This window comes from Manis javanica, chromosome 14, assembly GCF_040802235.1.
Source record: "Manis javanica isolate MJ-LG chromosome 14, MJ_LKY, whole genome shotgun sequence".
Classification (NCBI taxonomy): Eukaryota; Metazoa; Chordata; class Mammalia; order Pholidota; family Manidae; genus Manis; species Manis javanica.
The window spans coordinates 50,637,462-50,658,519 of record NC_133169.1 but is presented as its reverse complement, the minus strand read 5'-3'; the positions used below and the strand labels follow the sequence as shown (position 1 = coordinate 50,658,519).

Below are 21,058 nucleotides of genomic sequence, written 5' to 3'. Positions count from 1 at the left end.
TGAAAATTTGTCTATGATATGATGGATATTGTCCAACTGTACTTGAACAGTCTGAGAGAAATCAGACAAATTAAAGCAGCCCATTTCTGGGATCTGTTCACATCCCATATGTTCTTTTAACCGTAGATAGTCTATAGTCATAAGATTTTGGAGTGCTACACCTTGCACCCCTCCCAACTCCTGGTTGAGTTCCAACAGTACAGATCCGGTCAAATTCGTTGTCTCACTGTATGCACATGCCAGCCTAGACATCTCCCTCCTCATTCCTATGTCAAGTCCAGGAGACGGTGGGCTGGATGCAGCCACAACCGCAGCATCATCCGGATCCCTGTGGAGGCTTTTTGATTATCATCCCCCGGCATGAGTCCTGCAGAGAGTGCTGATGCCGGAAGCTCCTCCTCATATCGTATATTAGTTCATTTTCTGGGTATCCAAGCTAGGTCTTGATCTTCTGCATAGAAACAAACAGACCCTTTGCCCACACTTTGACATGCCCTCTATACCACTGTGCAGAACTCATTGGAGGTCAGCACACAGGGACTGCTTTTTTTTTTTTTTTTTTTATTAAGAGAAAGGAATATTATCAGAAAAGAGGACCTCCATAGCTGATCATCTGACACCCTTTAAGTGATCAACATTAAGGATATTTAAAACACACATTGATCTTTGATTTACCAATAGTTTTATCCTATCAAGGAGTAATCCCCCTTTTCTTTCTTTCTTTCTTTCTTTCTTTCTTTTTTTTAAAAAATTTTTAATCTACACTTACATGAAGAATACTATGTTTACTATGCTCTCCCCTATATCAGGTCCCCCCTAACAACCACATTACGGTTACTGTCCATCAGCTTAGCAAAATGTTGTAGAGTCACTACTTGTCCTCTCTGTGTTGTGCAGCCCACCCTCCCCTTTCTCCCTCCCCCCCATGCATGCTAATCTTAATACCCCCTTCTTCTTACCCCTCCCCTTATCCCTCCCTGCCCACCCATCCTCCCCAGTTCCTTTCCCTTTGGTACCTGTTAGTCCATTTTTGGGTTCTGTAATTCCACTGCTGTTTTGTTCCTTCAGTTTTTCCTTTGTTCCTATACTCCTCAGATGAGTGAAATCATTTGGTATTTCTCTTTCTCCACTTGGCTTATTTCACTGAGCATAATACTCTCCAGCTCCATCCATGTTGCTGCAAATGGTTGGATTTTTCCACTTCTTATGGCTGAGTAGTATTCCATTCTGTATATGTACCACATCTTCTTTATCCATTCATCTACTGATGGACATTTAGGTTGCTTCCAATTCTTGGCTATTGTAAATAGTGCTGCGATAAACATAGGGGTGCATCTGTCTTTCTCAAACTTGATTGCTGCATTCTTAGGGTAAATTCCTAGGAGTGGAATTCCTGGGTCAAATGGTAGGTCTGTTTTGAGCATTTTGATGAACCTCCATACTGCTTTCCACAATGGTTGAACTAATTTACATTCCCACCAGCAGTGTAGGAGGGTTCCCCTTTCTCCACAGCCTTGCCAACATTTGTTGTTGTTTTTCTTTTGGATGGCAGCTATCCTTACTGGTGTGAGGTGATACCTCCTTGTAGTTTTAATTTGCATTTCTCTGATAATTAGCGGTGTGGAGCATCTTTTCATGTGTCTCTTGGCCATCTGTATTTCTTTTTTAGAGAACTGTCTGTTCAGTTCCTCTGCCCATTTTTTAATTGGGTTATTTGTTTTTTGTTTGTTGAGGCGTGTGAGCTCTTTATATATTCTGGACGTCAAGCCTTTATCGGATGTGTCATTTTCAAATATATTCTCCCATACTGTAGGGTTCCTTTTTGTTCTATTGATGGTGTCTTTCGCTGTACAGAAGCTTTTCAGCTTAATGTAGTCCCACTTGCTCATTTTTGCTGTTGTTTTCCTTGCCCAGGGAGATATGTTCAAGAAGAGGTCACTCATGTTTATGTCTAAGAGGTTTTTGCCTATGTTTTTTTCCAAGAGTTTAATGGTTTCATGACTTACATTTAGGTCTTTGATCCATTTTGAGTTTACCTTTGTATATGGGGTTAGACAATGGTCCAGTTTCATTCTCCTACATGTAGCTGTCCAGTTTTGCCAGCACCATCTGTTGAAGAGACTGTCATTTTGCCATTGTATGTCCATGGCTCCTTTGTCAAATATTAATTGACCATATATGTTTGGGTAAATTTCTGGAGTCTCTAATCTGTTCCACTGGTCTGTGGCACTGTTCTTGTGCCAGTACCAAATTGTCTTGATTACTATGGCTTTGTAGTAGAGCTTGAAGTTGGGGAGTGAGATCCCCCCTACTTTATTCTTCTTTTTCAGGATTGCTTTGGCTATTCGGGGTCTTTGGTGTTTCCATATGAATTTTTGAACTATTTGTTCCAGTTCGTTGAAGAATGTTGCTGGTAATTTGATAGGGATTGCATCAAATCTGTATATTGCTTTGGGCAGGATGGCCATTTTGACGATATTAATTCTTCCTAGCCATGAGCATGGGATGAGTTTCCATTTATTAGTGTCCCCTTTAATTTCTCTTAAGAGTGACTTGTAGTTTTCAGAGTATAAGTCTTTCACTTCTTTGGTTAAGTTTATTCCTAGGCATTTTATTCTTTTTGATGCAATGGTGAATGGAATTGTTTTCCTGATTTCTCTTTCTATTGATTCATTGTTAGTGTATAGGAAAGCTACAGATTTCTGTGTGTTAATTTTGTATCCTGCAACTTTGCTGTATTCCGATATCAGTTCTAGTAGTTTTGGAGTGGCGTCTTTAGGGTTTTTTATGTACAGTATCATATCATCTGCAAATAGTGACAGTTTAACTTCTTCTTTACCAATCTGGATTCCTTGTATTTCTTTGTTTTGTCTGATTGCCATGGCTAGGACCTCCAGTACTATGTTAAATAACAGTGGGGAGAGTGGGCATCCCTGTCTGGTTCCCGATCTCAGAGGAAATGCTTTCAGCTTCTCACTCTTCAGTATAATGCTGGCTGTGAGTTTATCATATATGGCCTTTATTATGATGAGGTACTTGCCCTCTGTTCCCATTTTGCTGAGAGCTTTTATCATGAATGGATGTTGAATTTTGTCAAATGCTTTTTCAGCATCTATGGAGATGATCATGTGGTTTTTGTCTTTCCTTTTGTTGATGTGGTGGATGATGTTGATGGATTTTCAAATGTTGTACCATCCTTGCATCCCTGGGATGAATCCCACTTGGTCATGGTGTATGATCCTTTTGACGTATATTTGAATTGTTTGCTAATATTTTATTGAGTATTTTTGCATCTACATTCATCAGGGATATTGGTCTGTAATTTTCTTTTTTGGTGGGGTCTTTGCCTGGTTTTGGTATTAGGGTGATGTTGGCTTCATAGAATGAGTTTGGGAGTATTCCCTCTTCTTTTTTTTGGAACACTTTAAGGAGAATGGGTATTATGTCTTCTCTGTGTGTGATAAAATTCCGAGGTAAATCCGTCCGGCCCCGGGGTTTTGTTCTAGGGTAGTTTTTTGATTACCGTTTCAATTTCTTTGCTCGTAATTGGTTTGTTTAACTTTTGTGTTTCTTCCTTGGTCAGTCTTGGGAGGTTGTATTTTTCTAGGAAGTTGTCCATTTCTTCTAGGTTTTCCAGCTTGTTGGCATATAGGTTTTCATAGTAGTCTTTAATAATTCTTTGTATTTCTGTGGAGTCTGTTGTGATTTTTCCATTCTCATTTCTGATTATGTTGATTTGTGTTGACTCTCTTTTTCTCTTAATAAGTTTGGCTAGAGGCTTATCTATTTTGTTTATTTTCTCAAAGAACCAGCTCTTGGTTTCGTTGATTTTTGCTATTGTTTTATTCTTCTCAATTTTGTTTATTTCTTGTCTGATCTTTATTATGTCCCTCCTTCTGCTGACTTTAAGCCTCATTTGTTCTTCTTTTTCCAGTTTTGATAATTGTGATGTTAGACTATTCATTTGGGATTGTTCTTCCTTCTCAAGTGTGCCTGGATTGCTATATACTTTCCTCTTAAGACTGCTTTTGCTGCGTCCCACAGAAGTTGGGGCTTAGTGTTGTTGTTGTCATTTGTTTCTATATATTCCTTGATCTCTATTTTGATTTGTTCATTGATCCACTGATTATTTAGTAGCATGTTGTTAAGCCTCCATGTGTTTGTGAGCCTTTTTTTTTTCTTTGTAGAATTTATTTCTACTTTCATACCTTTGTGGTCTGAAAAATTGGTTGTTAGAATTTCAATATTTTGGAATTTACTGAGGCTCTTTTTGTGAGCTAGTACGTGGTCTATTCTGGAGAATATTCCATGTGCACTTGAGAAGAATGTATATACTGTTGCTTTTGGATGTAGAGTTCTATAGATGTCTATTAGGTACATCTGTTCTAGTGTGTTGTTCAGTGCCTGTGTGTCCTTACTTATTTTCTGCCCGGTGGATCTATCCTTTGGGGTGAGTGGTGTGTTGAAGTCTCCTACAATGAATGCATTGCAGTCTATTTCCCTCTTTAGTTCTGTTAGTATTTGCTTCACATATGCTGGTGCTCCTGTATTGGGTGCATATATATTTAGAGTGGTTATATCCTGTTGTTGGACTGAGCCCTTTATCATTATGTAGTGTCCTTCTTTATCTCTTGTTACTTTCTTTGTTTTGAAGTCTATTTTGTCTGATATTAGTACTGCAACCCCTGCTTTCTTCTCACTGTTGTTTGCCTGAAATATGTTTTTCCATCCCTTGACTTTTAGTCTATGCTTGTCTTTGGGTTTAAGGCGAGTTTCTTGTAAGCAGCATATAGATGGGTCTTGCTTTTTTATCCATTCTATTACTCTATGTCTTTTGATTGGTGCATTAAGTCCATTTACATTTAGGGTGACTATTGAGAGATATGCACTTATTGCCATTGCAGCCTTTAGATTCGTGGTTACCAAAGGTTCAAGGTTAGCTTCTTTAGTATTTTACTGCCTAACTTAGCTCGCTTATTGAGCTGTTATATACACTGTCTGGAGATTCTTTTCTTCTCTCCCTGCTTATTCCTCCTTCTCCATTCTTCATATGTTGTGTGTTTTTTTCTATGCTCATTTTAGGAATGCTCCCATCTAGAGCAGTCCCTGTAGGATGCCCTGTAGAGGTGGTTTGTGGGAAGCAAATTCCCTCAGCTTTTGCTTGTCTGGGAATTATTTAATCCCGCCATCATATTGAAATGATAGTCGTGCTGGATACAGTATCCTTGGTTCAAGGCCCTTCTGTTTTATTGCATTAAGTATATCATGCCATTCTCTTCTGGCCTGTAGGGTTTCTGTCGAGAAGTCTGATGTTAGCCTGATGGGTTTTCCTTTATAGATGACCTTTTTCTCTCTAGTTGCCTTTAAAACTCTTTCCTTGTCCTTGATCCTTGCCATTTTAATTACTATGTGTCTTGGTGTTGTCCTTCTTGGATCCTTTCTGTTGGGGGTTCTGTGTAATTCCATGGTCTGTTCGATTATTTCCTCCCCCAGTTTGGGGAAGTTTTCAGCAATTATTTCTTCAAAGAGACTTTCTATCCCTTTTCCTCTTTCTTCTTCTTCTGGTACCCCTATAATATGAATATTATTCCTTTTCGATTGGTCACATAGTTCTCTTAGTGTTGTTTCATTCCTGGAGATCCTTTTAGCTCTCTCTATGTCAGCTTCTATACGTTCCTGTTCTCTGGCTTCTATTCCTTCAATGGCCTCTTGCATCTTATCCATTGTGCTTATAAATCCTTCCAGGGATTGTTTCACTTCTGTGATCTCCTTCCTGACATCTGTGATCTCCCTCCAGACTTCATCCCATTGCTCTTGCATTTTTCTCTGCATCTCATCCCATTGCTCTTGCATTTTTCTCTGCATCTCTGTCAGCATGTTCATGATTTTTATTTTGAATTCTGTTTCAGGAGGACTGATTAGGTCTGTGTCCTTCTCAGGTGTTGTCTCTGTGATCTTCGTCTGCCTGTAGTTTTGCCTTTTCATGGTGTTAGAGATAGTTTGCAGAGCTGGTACGAGTGACCGCTGGAAGAACTTCCCTTCTTGTTGGTTTGTGGCCTTCCTCTCCCCCTTAGCAAGGCCCTGGGTTCTTGCAGGTGTGGATGTGGTCTGGATGTTGTCCTGTGTCCTCTGGTCTCTATTTTAGGAAGAGTTTTCTTTGTTATATTTTCATAGATCTATGTGTTTTGGGGAGGAGATTTCCACTGCTCTACTCACGCCGCCATCCTGGCTCCACCCCCGGGGGTTCCCCCTTTTAAGGATTCTTCAGGAATGTGACTAAGGCCTGGGGGTGCAGAACTGTTAAGTGGTCTTTGAATACTTAGAATTAACTTAACACAAGGAACTTCCTGCTCTGATTTCTCCCTGGGATACCATCTTGGTCTGGGAGCATATCAAGCAAGACTGCCTGCCCATCCCCCAAGGTGGGCTGAGTTACTGTCTATTTGCTAAAAACTATGTTAAGAATCTTACTTCTTAACTTCCTGGGTATTAAAACACAATCTTTAAGATGGAATCCTTCCTGCCTTTTACTATGTTGTTTATGGCTGGGCCTGCATGGTAAATTAGTTGCCTAGTTTACAAACTACTTGATAAGGGCCAAAGGGGGAAAAAACAGCATAAAGGTAAAGTTAGAAAATAAACTGGGCCTGTATGATTAACACAATAAAGACATGGGCTGTGCTGAGGTACCCTTCTTTATCTGGGGAGTGTTCAAATATTCCAGGCCAAGTTGCTTCTGGCTTTTTGACCTTTTAACTGATTAACCCTGGGTGTTTTTAGTGGGCTTTTTCCTGGCCTGGTTCTCTTTCCACCCCACTCATATTTATTTTCCTGCCTAACAGGACAAATCTGACACTCCCAAACATTCCTAGAGAGTGAGTACATGGTGGTTGAGCCGGCATCTAAGCTTCTGAGAGAGGGGGACCCTTATCTTTGGGCAGAGGAACTGTGGGATAAAATGTTGGGAGGATCCCCATTGCTTTTCTTCTCTCACTATTCATGCTGCTTGGACCTGGAGGTAAATGTATCTTGTTTTGTGTCAGTCTCAGTTTTTTGATAGTAATATCTGTTACGAATGCCTGAGGTTGCATATAGGGGCAGAGTGCTGGAGCCTGGTGTTCTGCTTTTATTGGAGTTGATGGTCGGGGCCTAGGGTGCTGTGATCACTCTTTATTGGTGAATTTAAAACGTAAAAGTGGGAATTCACAGCATGAGAAAAGACAAATGGCCCAAATGACCAGTTACTCAAATCAACCAACATCTCAAAAACAAAGGAGCCTTAGTGGGGAGGTGGCCTGGTTCTTTATCTGTTGTGTGGCTAGCAATGTGTTTATTTGAGATAGTCATCTTTGAAATGGATTCCTCTTTGAAATGGATACCTTGGCCATCAAAACTTAAGTCAGGCACTTAGAGGTGGGGCCTTTGGGGGGTGTTCAGGTTCTGAGGGTAGAGCCCTGGTGAACAGGATTAGTGCCGTTATAAGAGCTCCAGAGAGCTCTCATCCCTTCTGCCATGTGAGGACAACTGGAAGACAGCCGGCTATGAACCAGGACAAAGGCTCTCCGCAGGAGCCCAATCTGCCAGCACCTTGATCGTGGACTTCCCAGCCTCCATACCTGTGAGAAATAAAGTTCTGTAGTTATAAGGTACTCAGGTATAGCCCTGGTGTGCTGCCAGCTGAATGCTGGGGCCTTCATCAGGGTCTCCTCTCTGGCTGAGACTGTGTCTCAGCTTTTTGTCAGCTCTAGGACCTTGTTCTTTTTCAGCTCCCCATCATTTGTTCTTTGCCCTTCCACAGGCACTTTTTCACCACAGATTTGCAGTGCATCAGCCAACAACTTGGAGAACCTGCAGATTTCTAGAACTCCTCTGGGCAGCTACCTTCTATTCTTGTAGTTTCCACCACAGATTGCAGACACCACAGCAACTCCAAACCAGCACATCTCAGCTCAGTAAGACTTGTTTCTCATTGGGCTCCTTTTCTGTTGACCTGGTCTGGAAAGTGCCTCCAGAGAGGAACCTGGGGTGTTGAGGGGCTCATGTCTGTTTCCCTTCCCTCAGGAATGAAAGTTCTGTGTTGCCTGTTGTCCAAAAGCTGAAAACATATTTTTTACACATGTACAGTTACTTTTTCTTGGAAAAACTAGTCTAATAACACTTTCTGAACCCTTGATGGTGGTGTTCATGTACAGAAATAATCCTTAAGTTATAATTTTGATAAATGTTATTCAGAAAACTGCAACCATCACAAAAGCATTGAACAGAGATTTGTAACTACTGCAGAGCATGGTGCGAGATCAGAATTGCCTCCTTGAATAAGTACCATGAGGCAGAGATCCTGCAGCAGTAGAGAAGCAGGACTCATCCCAGGCAGGAAAAAGAGCGTACAAGTAGGCCCTGTTGCATTTCTCATTCTTTTTTTCTCTTTGCATTCCAATTTGGGAAATTTCCCTTGATGCATCTTCAAGCTCACTAATTTTCCTTGGCTCTGCCCAGTCTACTAATGAGCCCGCCAGAGACATTCATTTCTGTTGCAGTTTTTTGTGTGTGATTTCAGCATGTTCTTTTGATTCTCTTGTAGTTTCTACCTCTGCTTATTTTACCCATCAGTTCTTGCATGTTCTCTACTTTCCATTAGAGCCCTTAACATATTAATCATAGTTATTTTACATTACCTATCTGGGAACTCCCAAATCTGTGTCATACGCGTCTGATTCTGATGCTTACTTTGTCTCTTCAGACTGTTTTTCTTACCTTTTAGCAGGCCTAGTGTGTGGAAAGCTGGCTGTGATGTATCCGGTAACAAGGAAGCGAGGGACTCAGGCCTGCAGAGTGAGCGTCCTTTCTGCCAAGAGCTGGGCAGTGGCTAATACCCGCCATAGCTGCAGGCGCCTGCCACCTCCATTGGCTCTAGTTGCTGTGTCTGTGTTCATTTGTCTTTCACCTCCCTGTTGTCTTTGGGAATCCTTCTCAGTTTGTGTCCTGTAGTTCTCTTATTCATAATCCACTGTTTTTATATGGAGCCCTATTGATAGGCTGGTGAAGTGTTGGGGAGAGGAAGCATTATGTAATCTTATGGTTAAATCTCAGTTTTGTTAGTGGATCTGAGTCCCTGGGCTGTTTCTTAGCCTTTTCTTCCAGCCCCAGAAAGGAGGCTGGAAGGGGCTGGCATCTGGTTGCCCTTCTGCCTTCTGTGAAATGAGGTTCTTGGAAGTATTGCTGTGCAGAGCAGATCTTTGTTCTAGGTGTTTTTCAGAATGGTAACTTTTCTCCTAGGCCTATTTCAAAATGACTAGTTTTCCCTTCTGTCTGCTAGAAGCACGAGGGGATTTTTCTCCCATCTTCACCTGAAGATGAAGAGGTGAAGAGCCTCATTGAGTTTCTGGAGGTAAAGCCCACACAAGTAAGGGGCACCCTAAGGCTGCAGACCCCAGGGGTTTCTCACCCATAGGCCAACAGGCATTCTACCTCCAGCAATTAGTCAATTACCATTAAAGTGTTTCTACCACTTACTGGCTCCAGAAGCTTCTTCTCCCAGTAGGCTCACGTTGGTTGTGAGTCTCTGTAGCCACTGTCACTTCAGTTTTTGGGGCTGCAATATGCCCTGTGACCTCAATTCTCTGATGGAGCTAAGAAAGGCGAGTGGTTTTCAGTTGGTGTAGCCTCTTTCCTGTTGTGAGGCTGGGAGCGATGACTTCCAGACTCCGTGTTAGGGCTGAAACTGCAAGTCTCTCTCTGTAGGTCTTAGTCCAGCTGCCTGAGAGCTGGGAGGGGAGAAGGGCCAGGAGCGTAGCTGACCACCATGCACTTCTTCCCACCGTTTCTCACTGTAGCTGGGTTCATACTATCTGATGTCACACAACTGATCTCATCTAGCTGGAGCTGTTGCTAGTAATGCTAGTAACTTCTGGGCAAATGTGGCAAAGATAATCCCACAGCAAGGTACGGAGGGGAAACAGAGACTTACCAACTCTTCCCCCAGGCCGTTTCTCACTGCAGAGTCTCGCTGCTCCACACCCCACGGTTTTGAAAACAGCAAAACAGAGAGCAAAATAACCTGCTGCTGCTGACACACTTATACCAGTTCCAACGGCCTCACCAGGCCTCCTCAATGTTTATGCTGAATCACTGGGTGAGTAATCCAGTCACCACTGTGCAGAGTAAGTCGGGAACTCACACTAACTCACCATCTGTTTGGAAGCCATAGGTTTAAAGTTAAACAGTCCCTAATTCCTAGGAGTAAACCTCACTTGTCTGATGTAGCACCTCTACTGCTCTCGGGTGGGGCTTTCTGCCATGAGGTACAGAGGGAACTGGCCACATCGCACTGAAAGGGGAGGGCGCTCTGTTCCTCTGGGCTAAGAAAGTGCAGCAGGGTCCAAGTCACTGTGTGTGACTGTCGCATGGTGGCTCTGTCCTGGCAGTCAGGGTCTTACTGTGGGCAGAGGAGGTGGCCCACACCTCTGAAACCGCATCACTTGGCTCCTCCTAACTGTTCAACATTCTTCAGCAAGCGCAGATTGGGCCTTCTTACCCATCCCTCTGCAACCAGGCCTGCCTCCTAAAATAACCTCACTGGGTTATCAGTTATGAATTACATTTGCAGTTATTTAGTGTCGGCCAGTTCTGCTCACCCAGCCCCACTTAATGCCCTGCCCCTCATACACACTCACCACACCCATTCCAAGTTCCTCTTCCCCACTATGATGAACTGTTCAAGAAAACAGAGTCAAAACAAATTACAGTGAAGAGCAAGCTGAGAAATCCCGTGTATTCTGAAGCTACTTCAATACCCATACTGATTAGTAAGGTTTCGGCTCATAGCTCTCCCCAGCACTGGACACACGGCTGCCTCCTCCTTGGCTGGGCCCTCAGGGGACATGTCTGCCCTTCCTCCCACCTTGTCCCCAGCAACTGCTACATCAAAGAGGGCCAGAGAGAATGGGCTTGTCTTTAAAGTGGAATGCTGATTATAGGTAGGGTTACCAAATTTAGCAAACAGAACTAGGTTAAATTTGAATCTCAGAGAGACAACAAATAATTTTTAATGTACCAATTATTTACTCAAAAGTAAATAAGTTTTTGTTATTTCTCTGAAATTCAAATTTAACTCCCCATCTAGTATTTTTTCTGGAAACCCTAATGGTAGGAGAGAAGGGATTATAATCAGAGAGGAGGTGGTGTCTAGAGATTCTTCATCTCTGCCTCCAACGAAAGGTTTACCTGGGAGCTGAGCCATGTCTCCTGAAGAACGGACTCCTGGGAGCTGGCAGAGGGGTCAGCCCTTCTGGGGGCTCCTGCCTCGAGGCCTGCTGGTGTCCACTTGACCTCTTGGCCTTGGGAGGTCTACCCATGTTCAGGCTTGGGTGCGGGTAGTGCCGTCGAGGTAACAAACAGACACAGACATGATATGCAAAATCACAGACATTCTGACTTTAATAAGTTATAAAATCAAGGAGCCAAATTTTACTATACAGAAAACACGTGTATTGGTTGCTATGATCAGTAAGATAAAATGTGATTTGAGTTCAGCACCATGATGATTCATGCAGCGGCTGCCTGTCGCACAGAGGAGTACATAGTCATAACGTTTCATCGGATAAAGACTTTGCTACTGAGCACCATTAATAGACTCCAGACAGACAAAAAACCTTAAAATACAAATGCAAGGCTTATATGGGAAATTCCATGGGTTTTCCTAAAGGAGCAGATCTGCGAGCCAGGTCCCAAAATGCCAGCTCGAGTCTCCCCATGAACGTGAGATGCCTCTTGGGCCCTCAGCTGACTGTCCAGAGTCACGGACAGAGACCTCTGTCTCAAGGTGGTGTTGTGAAGCCTCACCTAGATGGCCTCCCGGGCTCACATACAGATGCTGGCTCTGGAATATCAGGATTGTGGCTGAGCTGGCTCTCCACTGGCCCCAAGCTCAGTTTCTCTAGTGGCCATCCTAATTATAGAGACAGGATTGCAAAAGAGCTTTACACCATGTCTTGTTAAAGAAGTTATACTAGGAGAGAGATTCAAGAGTGTTTTCTCCAGTTTGGTTCTCAGGAGCCAGCCAGCTCCTTGAGATACCAGGTCACGTTTGAGCACACATTGGACACATGGTGGACGAGGGAGGTGACTGCACTGAGGAGGGGGCCTGGTTTACAGCCAGTTGGAAGGCTGAGCATCATCCCAGGTACAGCTCTGTTTCCTATACCCTTCCTTTGTCCCTTAGACCACACACAGGGACACACCTCCACATCACAGGGTCAGGCAAACCTATGCAGCACCTCAAAACTGATATAAAGTAGCCACCGTGTACTATCCTGAGCCTCAGTACCCTCATCCATACAATGGGGAAGTAAACAAAGTTCTCCAGGATCTATGGCAACAATATAAGGCTCTAGAACTTTCCTGAACATGAAAAGCTTGAGAATTATGAGGTCCAGCTAAGGAGCTAATGTGCTCCTGGGCCTTGCTGCTTTGGAAGTTCAAGCTGCATGTTCAGAAAATATAAGCACGGGAAGAGGTAAAATTAGCCACCATCCCCCCACCCGCCTGTATACCTTCCTGTCTCTCGTTCACATCCAGCTCACAAAGCATCATTCTGCTGAAAATGGAAGTTCAGAAAGAGCAAAAGATGAAGCAGGCCCCTTCCACCTCCCACCCAACACCCTCCTCATCAGAGGGCAGATTTTTCCAGTTTGTCGTGGAACTTCTAAGATTTGGCAGGGGGCCAGGACTGGAGAGGGCACTCCCCAGGGCCAGACAGGGTAAGCTTGTCCCCCACAAGTGAAGCTGGTCTGTGGTAGCAAACCCCTGCACACACAGCCTCATCTCTGAGACAGTCCTGGGCCTTGACCACTCAACTTCCCACCAGAGCACAAGCGCCCCTCATCCCTCTGCACTTGCGGAGAGAGAGAGCCTCCTGGGAGTCCCCAGGGCTGAGGCCAGAGTTAGCAACAAGGAGAGACGCCTGGCAGAGCTTCCTGCTGTCTGCTCCTCATGTATGAAATGTGGCCGACCTGCCAAGTCCCATTAGAGGATTTCCATATCCATACTTTCCCAGCAGGAAACAGCGTCTGGGCTCAAACTAGGCTGAGATACGAGCACCAGATGGGCCACATGGCTTTGCCCAAGTCCTGATTCGCAAGATGGCATGAGGCCAAGCCTGAAGACTGGGGTGGCAGCCTGGTAGCTCTAGCCCCTAATGGAGTTCCAGATCCCCTTAAAAGATTTTGAGTTGACCTTTAAGGATTTGATTTTTCACATGAAAACCTAGACTTCTGCTGAGAAAGTGCACTGGCAGCTGGTGCCGGCTCTCATAGAGCAACAGCGGCCTGAGCCGAGAGTCAGTGCAGGTTGGTCACGGTCCCCAGCAGCCGCCACACTCATCCTGGCTGCCCGCCTGGCCCCTGAAGGTGCTGGCATTCAAACTCACCGCCTCAACCTCACTGTGCTCATCCTAGAGCCTGGTCAGTTAGTAAGTAAGTCGCCATTTCTCCTGAGAATCCCCACGGGGCTTGTGTCTCAGCTTGGGGTGGGAGACAGCCTGTGTGTCCAGAGGATTGTTATCACCAGGGAAAAGAAGATTCCCCATCACTGCTCAGCAACTCACGGCAAACGCTTCCTCTCTCTGAGTTTGCCCTCCTGCCCTCCCTCCCTGATGGTGGCTGTAGAGCCATCCTATGTCTCTCCACTCCAACCCTACCCAGCACAGGACTTAGAACCTTCTGGGGCTGGGAAACACACTTGCAAACCTAGTTGTCACATGCTCAGAACCATATAGATATATTATTTTTTATGTCATTATCTCTCTTTTTTTCAAAACCATTTGGAATCAGGAATTTTGACTTCATCTCCACAACACAGGATTTGTTATCCCATGGAATATCTCTATAAGCAAGAAAAAAAATGCTATTGATGCTATCTTTCCATTTTATTACAACTTTCCGGGCATCCCTTTCTTCCTCATCTCATCAATGAGCTCTTGGATCCTTTGGTTTCTGGTCTTTTCATAGGGACTCGGTCGCTGAGGGATTAAGTTGGGCGGTTGGACTTCGTCGTCCAGGCCATGGATTCTGTAGGGCACATCGACAGCGTTGGTTTCCGGGCGATCCTCAGTGGCATTGGTGCCTGAGGCATTGAGAGGCACCTCTAGGGGTGGGCCTGGTGGAGGGTGAACCTCCATGATTAGAGTGGGCACAGGCAGGGTGGGTGTGAGCTCTTCAATGTCATTGTGCTTCCCGGGTGACAGCTCTGCCCTGTCATCCACGTCGTCAGTGAGGTTGTCATGGTTACAGGATTTGCAGCACAGCTTGTTGTAGCCTGGGATGGAGCAATAGCGGGACAAGACTTCCATCCTACAGAACATTGACTTGTCACCTTGGCAGCGGCCCTCTGAAAGAGAAAAGTGGGACAAATAACCAAAGGACAAGATAAGGGGGACTTTGCTCCCCCACAGGGAGCAGCTTGCTGGAAGAGGCACTTGAAATAGCCCAGAGACAGCACAGAGGCAAGCGAGCTTACGCAGAAAGTCTGTGGTTTTGATGTCAGAGCAGCTCTGGCACGGGGCAGCATCCGGGGACCCCAGCACTGGAGTGCTGCCAACACGAGCTATGGGCAACACTCCCCTCCTCCAAGCAGGCTCCAGCTGAGTCCAGATTTTTCAGTATCTCTCAAAGATAGACATGAGGCCTGTCTATTCCTATGGGATACTCCAAACTCATCTTAAAGAGCAGGACTTCATCAGATCTGCACATTTGACATCCCAGTGGTAGCCCCAGTGAAACTCTCTGGCAGAGTTTGACTCTACAGTAGTCTATAAGCAGTAACTATAACAAAATTAAACCTAAAAGAACCAATTCCTAAAACCCAACAGAGCAAATCCCAGAGCCTCACCACACTCACAGTTTGTTCCCATCTTCACCCAAACTCCCCAGATGACCTTTGTTTCTGAAAAGGTACTAAAGGAAAACTTGTCTGGGCTTTCTTCCACTTGCCTCAGCTTACCCGACAGCTTTGTGTCCTGCTACTGCTCCATCCACCACACAGCCCTGCCACTCTGAGGCTCTGGCCATTTTCCAAACAAAGTGCTCCATGCCTTGATGCCTTCACATAGCTGATCCTTCTGCCTAGCACATCCTCTCCTTTCCTCCTGCCCAGGAAGAGTCCTGAGTCTCTGCAGAGGCCATAGTTGTCCCTCTCTCTGCCCGTGTCCCTCCTCTCCCTGGCCTCCCTCCAGCTCCATCTGAAGTTGGATTAATTTGACCCATCCAACACTTATTCTCACTCACTTTTCAGTTTGTCTTCCCCTAAAATTTCCACTCCTCTCCCATTTCCCCTACCATCTCATTCCACACAACACAAAAATTGAGATGATTTACAAGAATTCACTCAGCATCAAAGAATAAGTTACATAACAGGAGATAGTGGATCCTATAAATTCCTGATCACAGGCCTCAATGGGCCCAGCCCCACCTACTGTGTTTCTCCACTCAGCTACCCTCTCTCTGTAGTGAGCATTCAGACCTTTCCCACACAGGCCTCTGCTGTGCCCTTCACTCCCCCTCACTGATCCCATCCCTTACTGAAAAGACAGGAGAGCCAGGGTGGGCAGGAATTGGGGAGGAGAGGGGCAGCCATTGGATGCAAACCACACCTGACACAGTCACTCTGTGCTCCACTTCTATCAGGCACTATCTACATGTACATCCGAAGCTACACCAGCCCATGGGAACTTCCTGCAATAACAGACAAGCAGCACTCCCACCCCCCGCCCACTCAGGGCCAGTGGCTCAAACATCTACTGGCCTCTTGGCCCCTGCTCCAGCCTATAACTTTCCCTTATAGGCTGGCAAGCCACTCATTTGGACACTAACCCCAGACTCCTGGAGCTTCAGACTCTTGGATACATTTGCCTACTGGACACCCTCCAACCCCTGTGGACACTAAGGTGCCTGAGACTCCACGCACGCAGCCCAAGCCATGTCCTCTGTGAGAAAGGCTGTTGAAGCACGACCCCGCATGTCCCCTATCTGGTCACACCTCGAAGTCTGTCAGTGTTTCCGCCTAGACACTATCTCCCACCTCCAGGGGGTGAAGCTACCTTGCCTCTTGGTTGCACCCATAGCAAGAGCCTCCTTTCTGCCTGCCTATGTCCATTCTTTCTCCCCACCCAGGAATACTACTTCAGTCAGAATGCTGTTTTTCAACTGAAGATGTGACCACATCACTGTTCTGATGGAAGCCCTTGCACTGCCCCTTGTTTTCCAGGTGAGAACCTGTCCCCTTCACCTCCCCAGCCTCACTCAGGCCTTGGACACCCTGCTCTGCTCTGCATACGCCCTCCGGCCACAGGGCCTTTGCACACACTGTGCCTCCGCTCTTCCTCCAGAGGCTCTCCTCTCTGCCTCTGGGCTCATCTGAAGTGCATCCTCCTCAGGCAAGCATCCCCTGACCTCCCTGGCGGGTAAGTGCCACCAGAGCCAGCACTGCTCTCTCGGTGCCACGGGTCTGCCCTTCCTAGTACCCCAGAGAAGGTGACTAACGCCTGACTTCATTATCCTTAAAGTTCCCCAAGGCAGAGCCCCAGGCTATGCTTGGACACCCCTCCATCCCCAGAGCCTAGAACAGTGAATCAATGAATGCATCCATGTGTCTGTGTGGAAACGATAAATGTGAACAACTGAGGAAGTCCAAACCAGAGAAACTGAGTTTCAAAATAGCAATTCTACAGGCAAACAAATGCAGGGAAGCACGTGCCACCAGCCCTGGACCCAGCTTGGCCCCTGAGCTTGTAAATGGCCCGAACAAGGAGGAAATGATGGGCTGCAGGACCCACGAGGCAGAGAGGTGGACACAGACCAGCTGCTCAGGAAAAGCCTCTCGGCCTTCCTGACCTTGACACTGAGGAACAGGCTCGCCATGTGGCGGGGGAGCTATGGGTACCTCATGCTGAAGGCCGACTCAGGAAATCAAACTGGAAAATCCTGAAATGTGGCTTTCAGGGATTTAAAACCGGCTGGACCCTTTCCTGAGATGAAATCTTACACAGATGGCGGGCCTAGGAGGCAGAGGAAAGGAGAGCCGCCCTGACTGAAGCAGGGGTGGGGCTGAGCCCCACTTGCCTTCCGCTCACCCCTCCCGTTTCCAGCAGCCGCAGGAGGGGAGCTGTGTGGGGGCCGCTGATCCAGCCGCAGGGAGCCGCCTGAGGCGCCTGCTAAGACCGGGAGCGCTGGGAGCCGGCGCAGGTCCGGGGGAGGCAGAGGCCTGGACTAGAGCGGCGGGCCCGCCGGCAGCGCTGCAGGGAGTGGGGCCGCCCGCGCCTGTCCTCACGCGAGTTCGCGAGCGCCTCTCTCCCTTGCCTCCCACCAGGCTGGGATCCCGAGAAGCTGGCGCCCCAATGGTCTAAGGGCAGGGGCAGCCCAGCCACGGGCTAAGCAGTCCCTCTCCCTGGTTTCGTAAATAATGTATTCCTGGAACAGCTACACTCATTTATTACCTAGGGCTGCTTTCCCGCTTTCCCACTGCAGCAGCGGGCCGAGTAGTTGCCTCAGAGACCACGTGGCCCGCAACATGTAAAACACTGTCTAACCCTTTAGAGAAAAAGGTGCTGACTTCTGCTCAGGGGCTCAGCAGTGTCCCCAGCGCCTGGATCAGAGCTTGACGCAGAGAGCCAACGTCACTTAGTAAATGGACAAACTGGGACCGGCAATCTTGCCATAGGCAGCAGGTGACAGCCACAGGGGTTACAGATTACACTTCTGTGTCCGGTTTCCTTTGGAGAGTGGGCTGCATTGCTCCAAGTTTTTAAAAATTACAGTTAGTCAATGAATGACCAAATAATTGAAAAAGCCCCTGGCCAGAGCTTGGCTGTGCAAATATCAGCCTAGAAAAATTTCAAAAATTATTCCAACCACTTGTAAAAGGACACCAATGGTTGTGTATCTGTCAGAAGCTCACTGAGCAGAGGCCTCTGAGATGGAGATGCAAACTATACCATCCCCAGGCACTGACTGGAGAAAGATCTCTACGAAGACAGTAATTTCAGTTTTATAATACTTGATCTTCAACCATTTCTAGTAACAACTAGCAAAACCTAGCCTTCCAGAGAACAGCAAAGCATTGAGAAGAAGCCATTTTTTGTCAAGTCTTTTGCACCCCACTGTCTGGGCTGTGTCTGAATACCTCCTGTCTTCTTATTTGCTTAGTAGTTTCTGCCTTTAAATGAATTCCTTTTTTAACAACATTTATTTTAGAAAAGAACTTTGTACCACTACCACTCCTGGAAAGCTCGTGTGGTAAAATAAGGTGACCCTAAAGATGAATATAAATAAAAGTTTTTAAGTCCTCTTAAGTCAATTTTTAAGTTGAATTTTAACTCCTAAAATTCTGGGGAGATACTCTTGCCTGCAAAGCCCTGGGCCAGAGAGGAGCAAGCAGGTGAGAGGGGCTGCCATGGGAGGCTTCCTCCCGAGGCCGTCAGAAAGGATAACGAGAACAAGGACAGGCCGAGGCCACAGTTACACACCACCCAAATTAAATCATACCCATCTCCCAGTTGGAAAGGCTGGAATGGAGGAAATGCCATCTCTTTTCTCTTTTCCCTTTTCTCAATCAAGCCTTGGGCACAGTTTCACCAACAAAAAGGTTGTGAGACAAGGTGTCCCTGGGCGCACAGCACCCCAGGCTGCCAGTGGCCTGCCTGCAGCTCCTGCCCGCAGCCCCTTCAGCGGGGCTTCTCCTGCTCTCCTGGGAAGGACACTGAGTGGATGCAGCACTGTCAGACGCCATTGGCTGTCCTGCTCTCCATGTCTTTCCTGAGCTGGGGTAGCTTTCAGTGGCCAGAGCTCTGGGCAGGCTGAATCAGCCATGGCTACAGCAGGCACCTATTGCCTGGCCCTGTGCCTGGAAGCCCATCTCTGGGACTCTGGTGTCCCCTTTCTCTTGCTCTCCTCCCTCCCAGGACCCTTTCACAGGGAGGGGAGGAGAGATGCCTACTGGCAGGATGTGGCCTAGGTCCCCAGGCAGGAGGTCCCTGCTGGCCCCTGTCCTGCTGGTGCTGGTCACATAGGCCCTGTGGCTCTGGGGGCAGGCCTCAAGGCTGAGCTCCCACACTCATAAATGTCGCAGGCCAGGGGCCCAGAGCCACCACTGCTTCGTCCTCCTTCTGACCCAGACTCTCCTGAGGCAGGTGCAGCCCCCACCTGGCCATGGGCGCCTCTCCCTCCCTGGGCAGAACCCAGACGTTCCTGCCAGGGGCTGGTTGAGCGCAATGACTCAGAACTGAAAATCATGGTAGAGCATCTTCACTGGCCACTGTCACATTTTGAAAAATGCCTGAGGGGTGGAAATGTGCCTCAGAGCACCAGGGACCCCACATATCTATGCTGGGCAGGGGAGGGGGCCCAAATGTCATCGGCGTGAGAAACCGAGCAGGAGCCAGCTGCATGCCAGACCCAAGCACCCAGTTTTCTGAACGTTTATTGAGTTTATTTGTTGGATGCATGACAGGAAATCTTTTCATTGTTAATGAGAATAAAGGGTCATTTCCACAGTCACTTTGGCACACACTACTGTCTCATAAAAAAACCAGAAAAGCGACAACAATGGAACCTATACAATACGTCATTAAATACATACAAAACACTAATAAAATATCCCTGATAGACCCAAGTGCATATAGACAAAGAGCACAATGCCCAGGACATATTGCACCTTCCCAGAGTCACTCATGTCACTCGCATGGCCTAGTCAAAGTTGGAAGTTAACAGTCGTGAGGGACGCGTTACACGCTGAGTATTTACATAGTAATCAGTGCCCAGGGGAGGCCAGCGGGGGCCAGCATGATGTGGTCACAGGGGGGTGAGGCTGGGCCCGGGTGCCACACTGGTCCCGCAGAGGACGGCGGGCCAACCTTATGTAAGGCAGCCCTGTGTGGCGCCCACGGGGCTCCTGCAACAGCACTGGCTGACAGTGGGGCCCCAAACAGGCGGCCTCACTGCCCAGTGGTCTGGATCTGCACAAGAATGCAGAGGGGCAGCCAGACCACTGGGACAGAAACCTTACCCTTGGCAAAAGGTGGGTGAACCAGGCCGCCTCCCCCTAGACGTGCACCACCTGCCTCCTCCCTGGGTCTCATCTCTACTCGGAAGCTGGGGTTAGCAGCCACTTCTGTTACCTTTCAACTTTAAGGCATTTTCTACATAGTTTTATCTAAGCAAAAAAGCAATAAAAATTGAGGTAATTCTGTAGTTGTTCACACGGGCAGGTGGCCACATCTGCATCGGCCCCTCACGCTCTCACTCTCTCACCCCATGGGCGGGGTCACGTGCACACTATGGGAAAAGGCCACTGGAACTAATGGACAGAGAAGGGAAGTGGCCGCGTGTCCCGATGTCCCACTTGGGGGACACGTCCCCTGCCTCCTCTGTTTGACCCGCACCCCCAGGGGCCAGGCTGTGGGAACCAAGGGCTGTGTGAGTTAGACACAAAGGCCACAGGAAGCAGGCCACAGTCACACGCATCGGGAGGACACATTCAGCACAGGTGCAGCAGCAATAGCAGAGGGGCTGGAATTCAGGGCTGGGCCATCCAGCCCATGGCGTGAAGCTGCACGCCCCGAGGCCCCCTCCGGCCCCAACGAGCTGGTGGGCAGCATTTGGAAGGGGACGGCAGGCTTCCCCCTTGACTTCCAACCTGCAGCTCCAGCCTGGAGAGATGCGGCCCGAGAGGTGGTCACCAAGTGTCACAAGCGCACTTTGGCTGCTGGCCCCTCCAGCACCAAGACGGATCTTTGCCCCTTTAAAAGCATCGCCGACCAAGTCCGGGCCCCCCAGCAAGAGGCCAGTGCCCAGGGCCGTGCCCCTGCGAGGTTGACCCTCTGGGCCAGGCAGCCAGGCGGCTCTGAAGGCCGAACACAGCGGCCCAAGAGAAAACAGATTCAACCGATAGAGCGCTCAGGAAGAGTCAGGGTAGTTTTCCATAGAAAGAGAGGAGAGGAGCCCACGGCAAGCCCCACAGGGCGCAGGGCATGCACTGGAGGGCAGAGGCAGAGTTATAAACGGGCCGG

General features: G+C 47.4%; 2 protein-coding genes across 4 annotated transcripts in view; one reads left to right on the top strand and one right to left on the bottom strand.

Annotated features, from left to right (window-relative positions):
* The window catches only part of ZNF354C (zinc finger protein 354C), a 52,734-nt gene extending 31,678 nt beyond the window's left edge, over positions 1 to 21,056 (top strand). Inside the window, exons 5-6 of one of the 2 annotated variants that reach the window (XR_012124848.1) lie at positions 7,799 to 7,952; positions 16,261 to 21,056. Coding sequence is in view for 1 of the 2 variants with exons in the window: in XM_073221153.1 (XP_073077254.1) it covers positions 16,261 to 16,456; positions 16,559 to 16,631 (269 nt within the window). In the remaining variant the exon portion in view is untranslated. The remainder of the gene's footprint in view (positions 1 to 7,798; positions 7,953 to 16,260) is intronic. The other variant, XM_073221153.1, reaches the window with a different exon arrangement.
* ADAMTS2 (ADAM metallopeptidase with thrombospondin type 1 motif 2) overlaps positions 13,906 to 21,058 on the bottom strand; it is a 221,152-nt gene continuing 213,999 nt past the window's right edge. For both annotated transcript variants that reach the window (XM_037002116.2, XM_017657011.3), the window contains exon 22: positions 13,906 to 14,385. In XM_037002116.2, the coding sequence (XP_036858011.1) occupies positions 13,928 to 14,385 (458 nt within the window). In that variant the 3' untranslated portion in view covers positions 13,906 to 13,927. The remainder of the gene's footprint in view (positions 14,386 to 21,058) is intronic.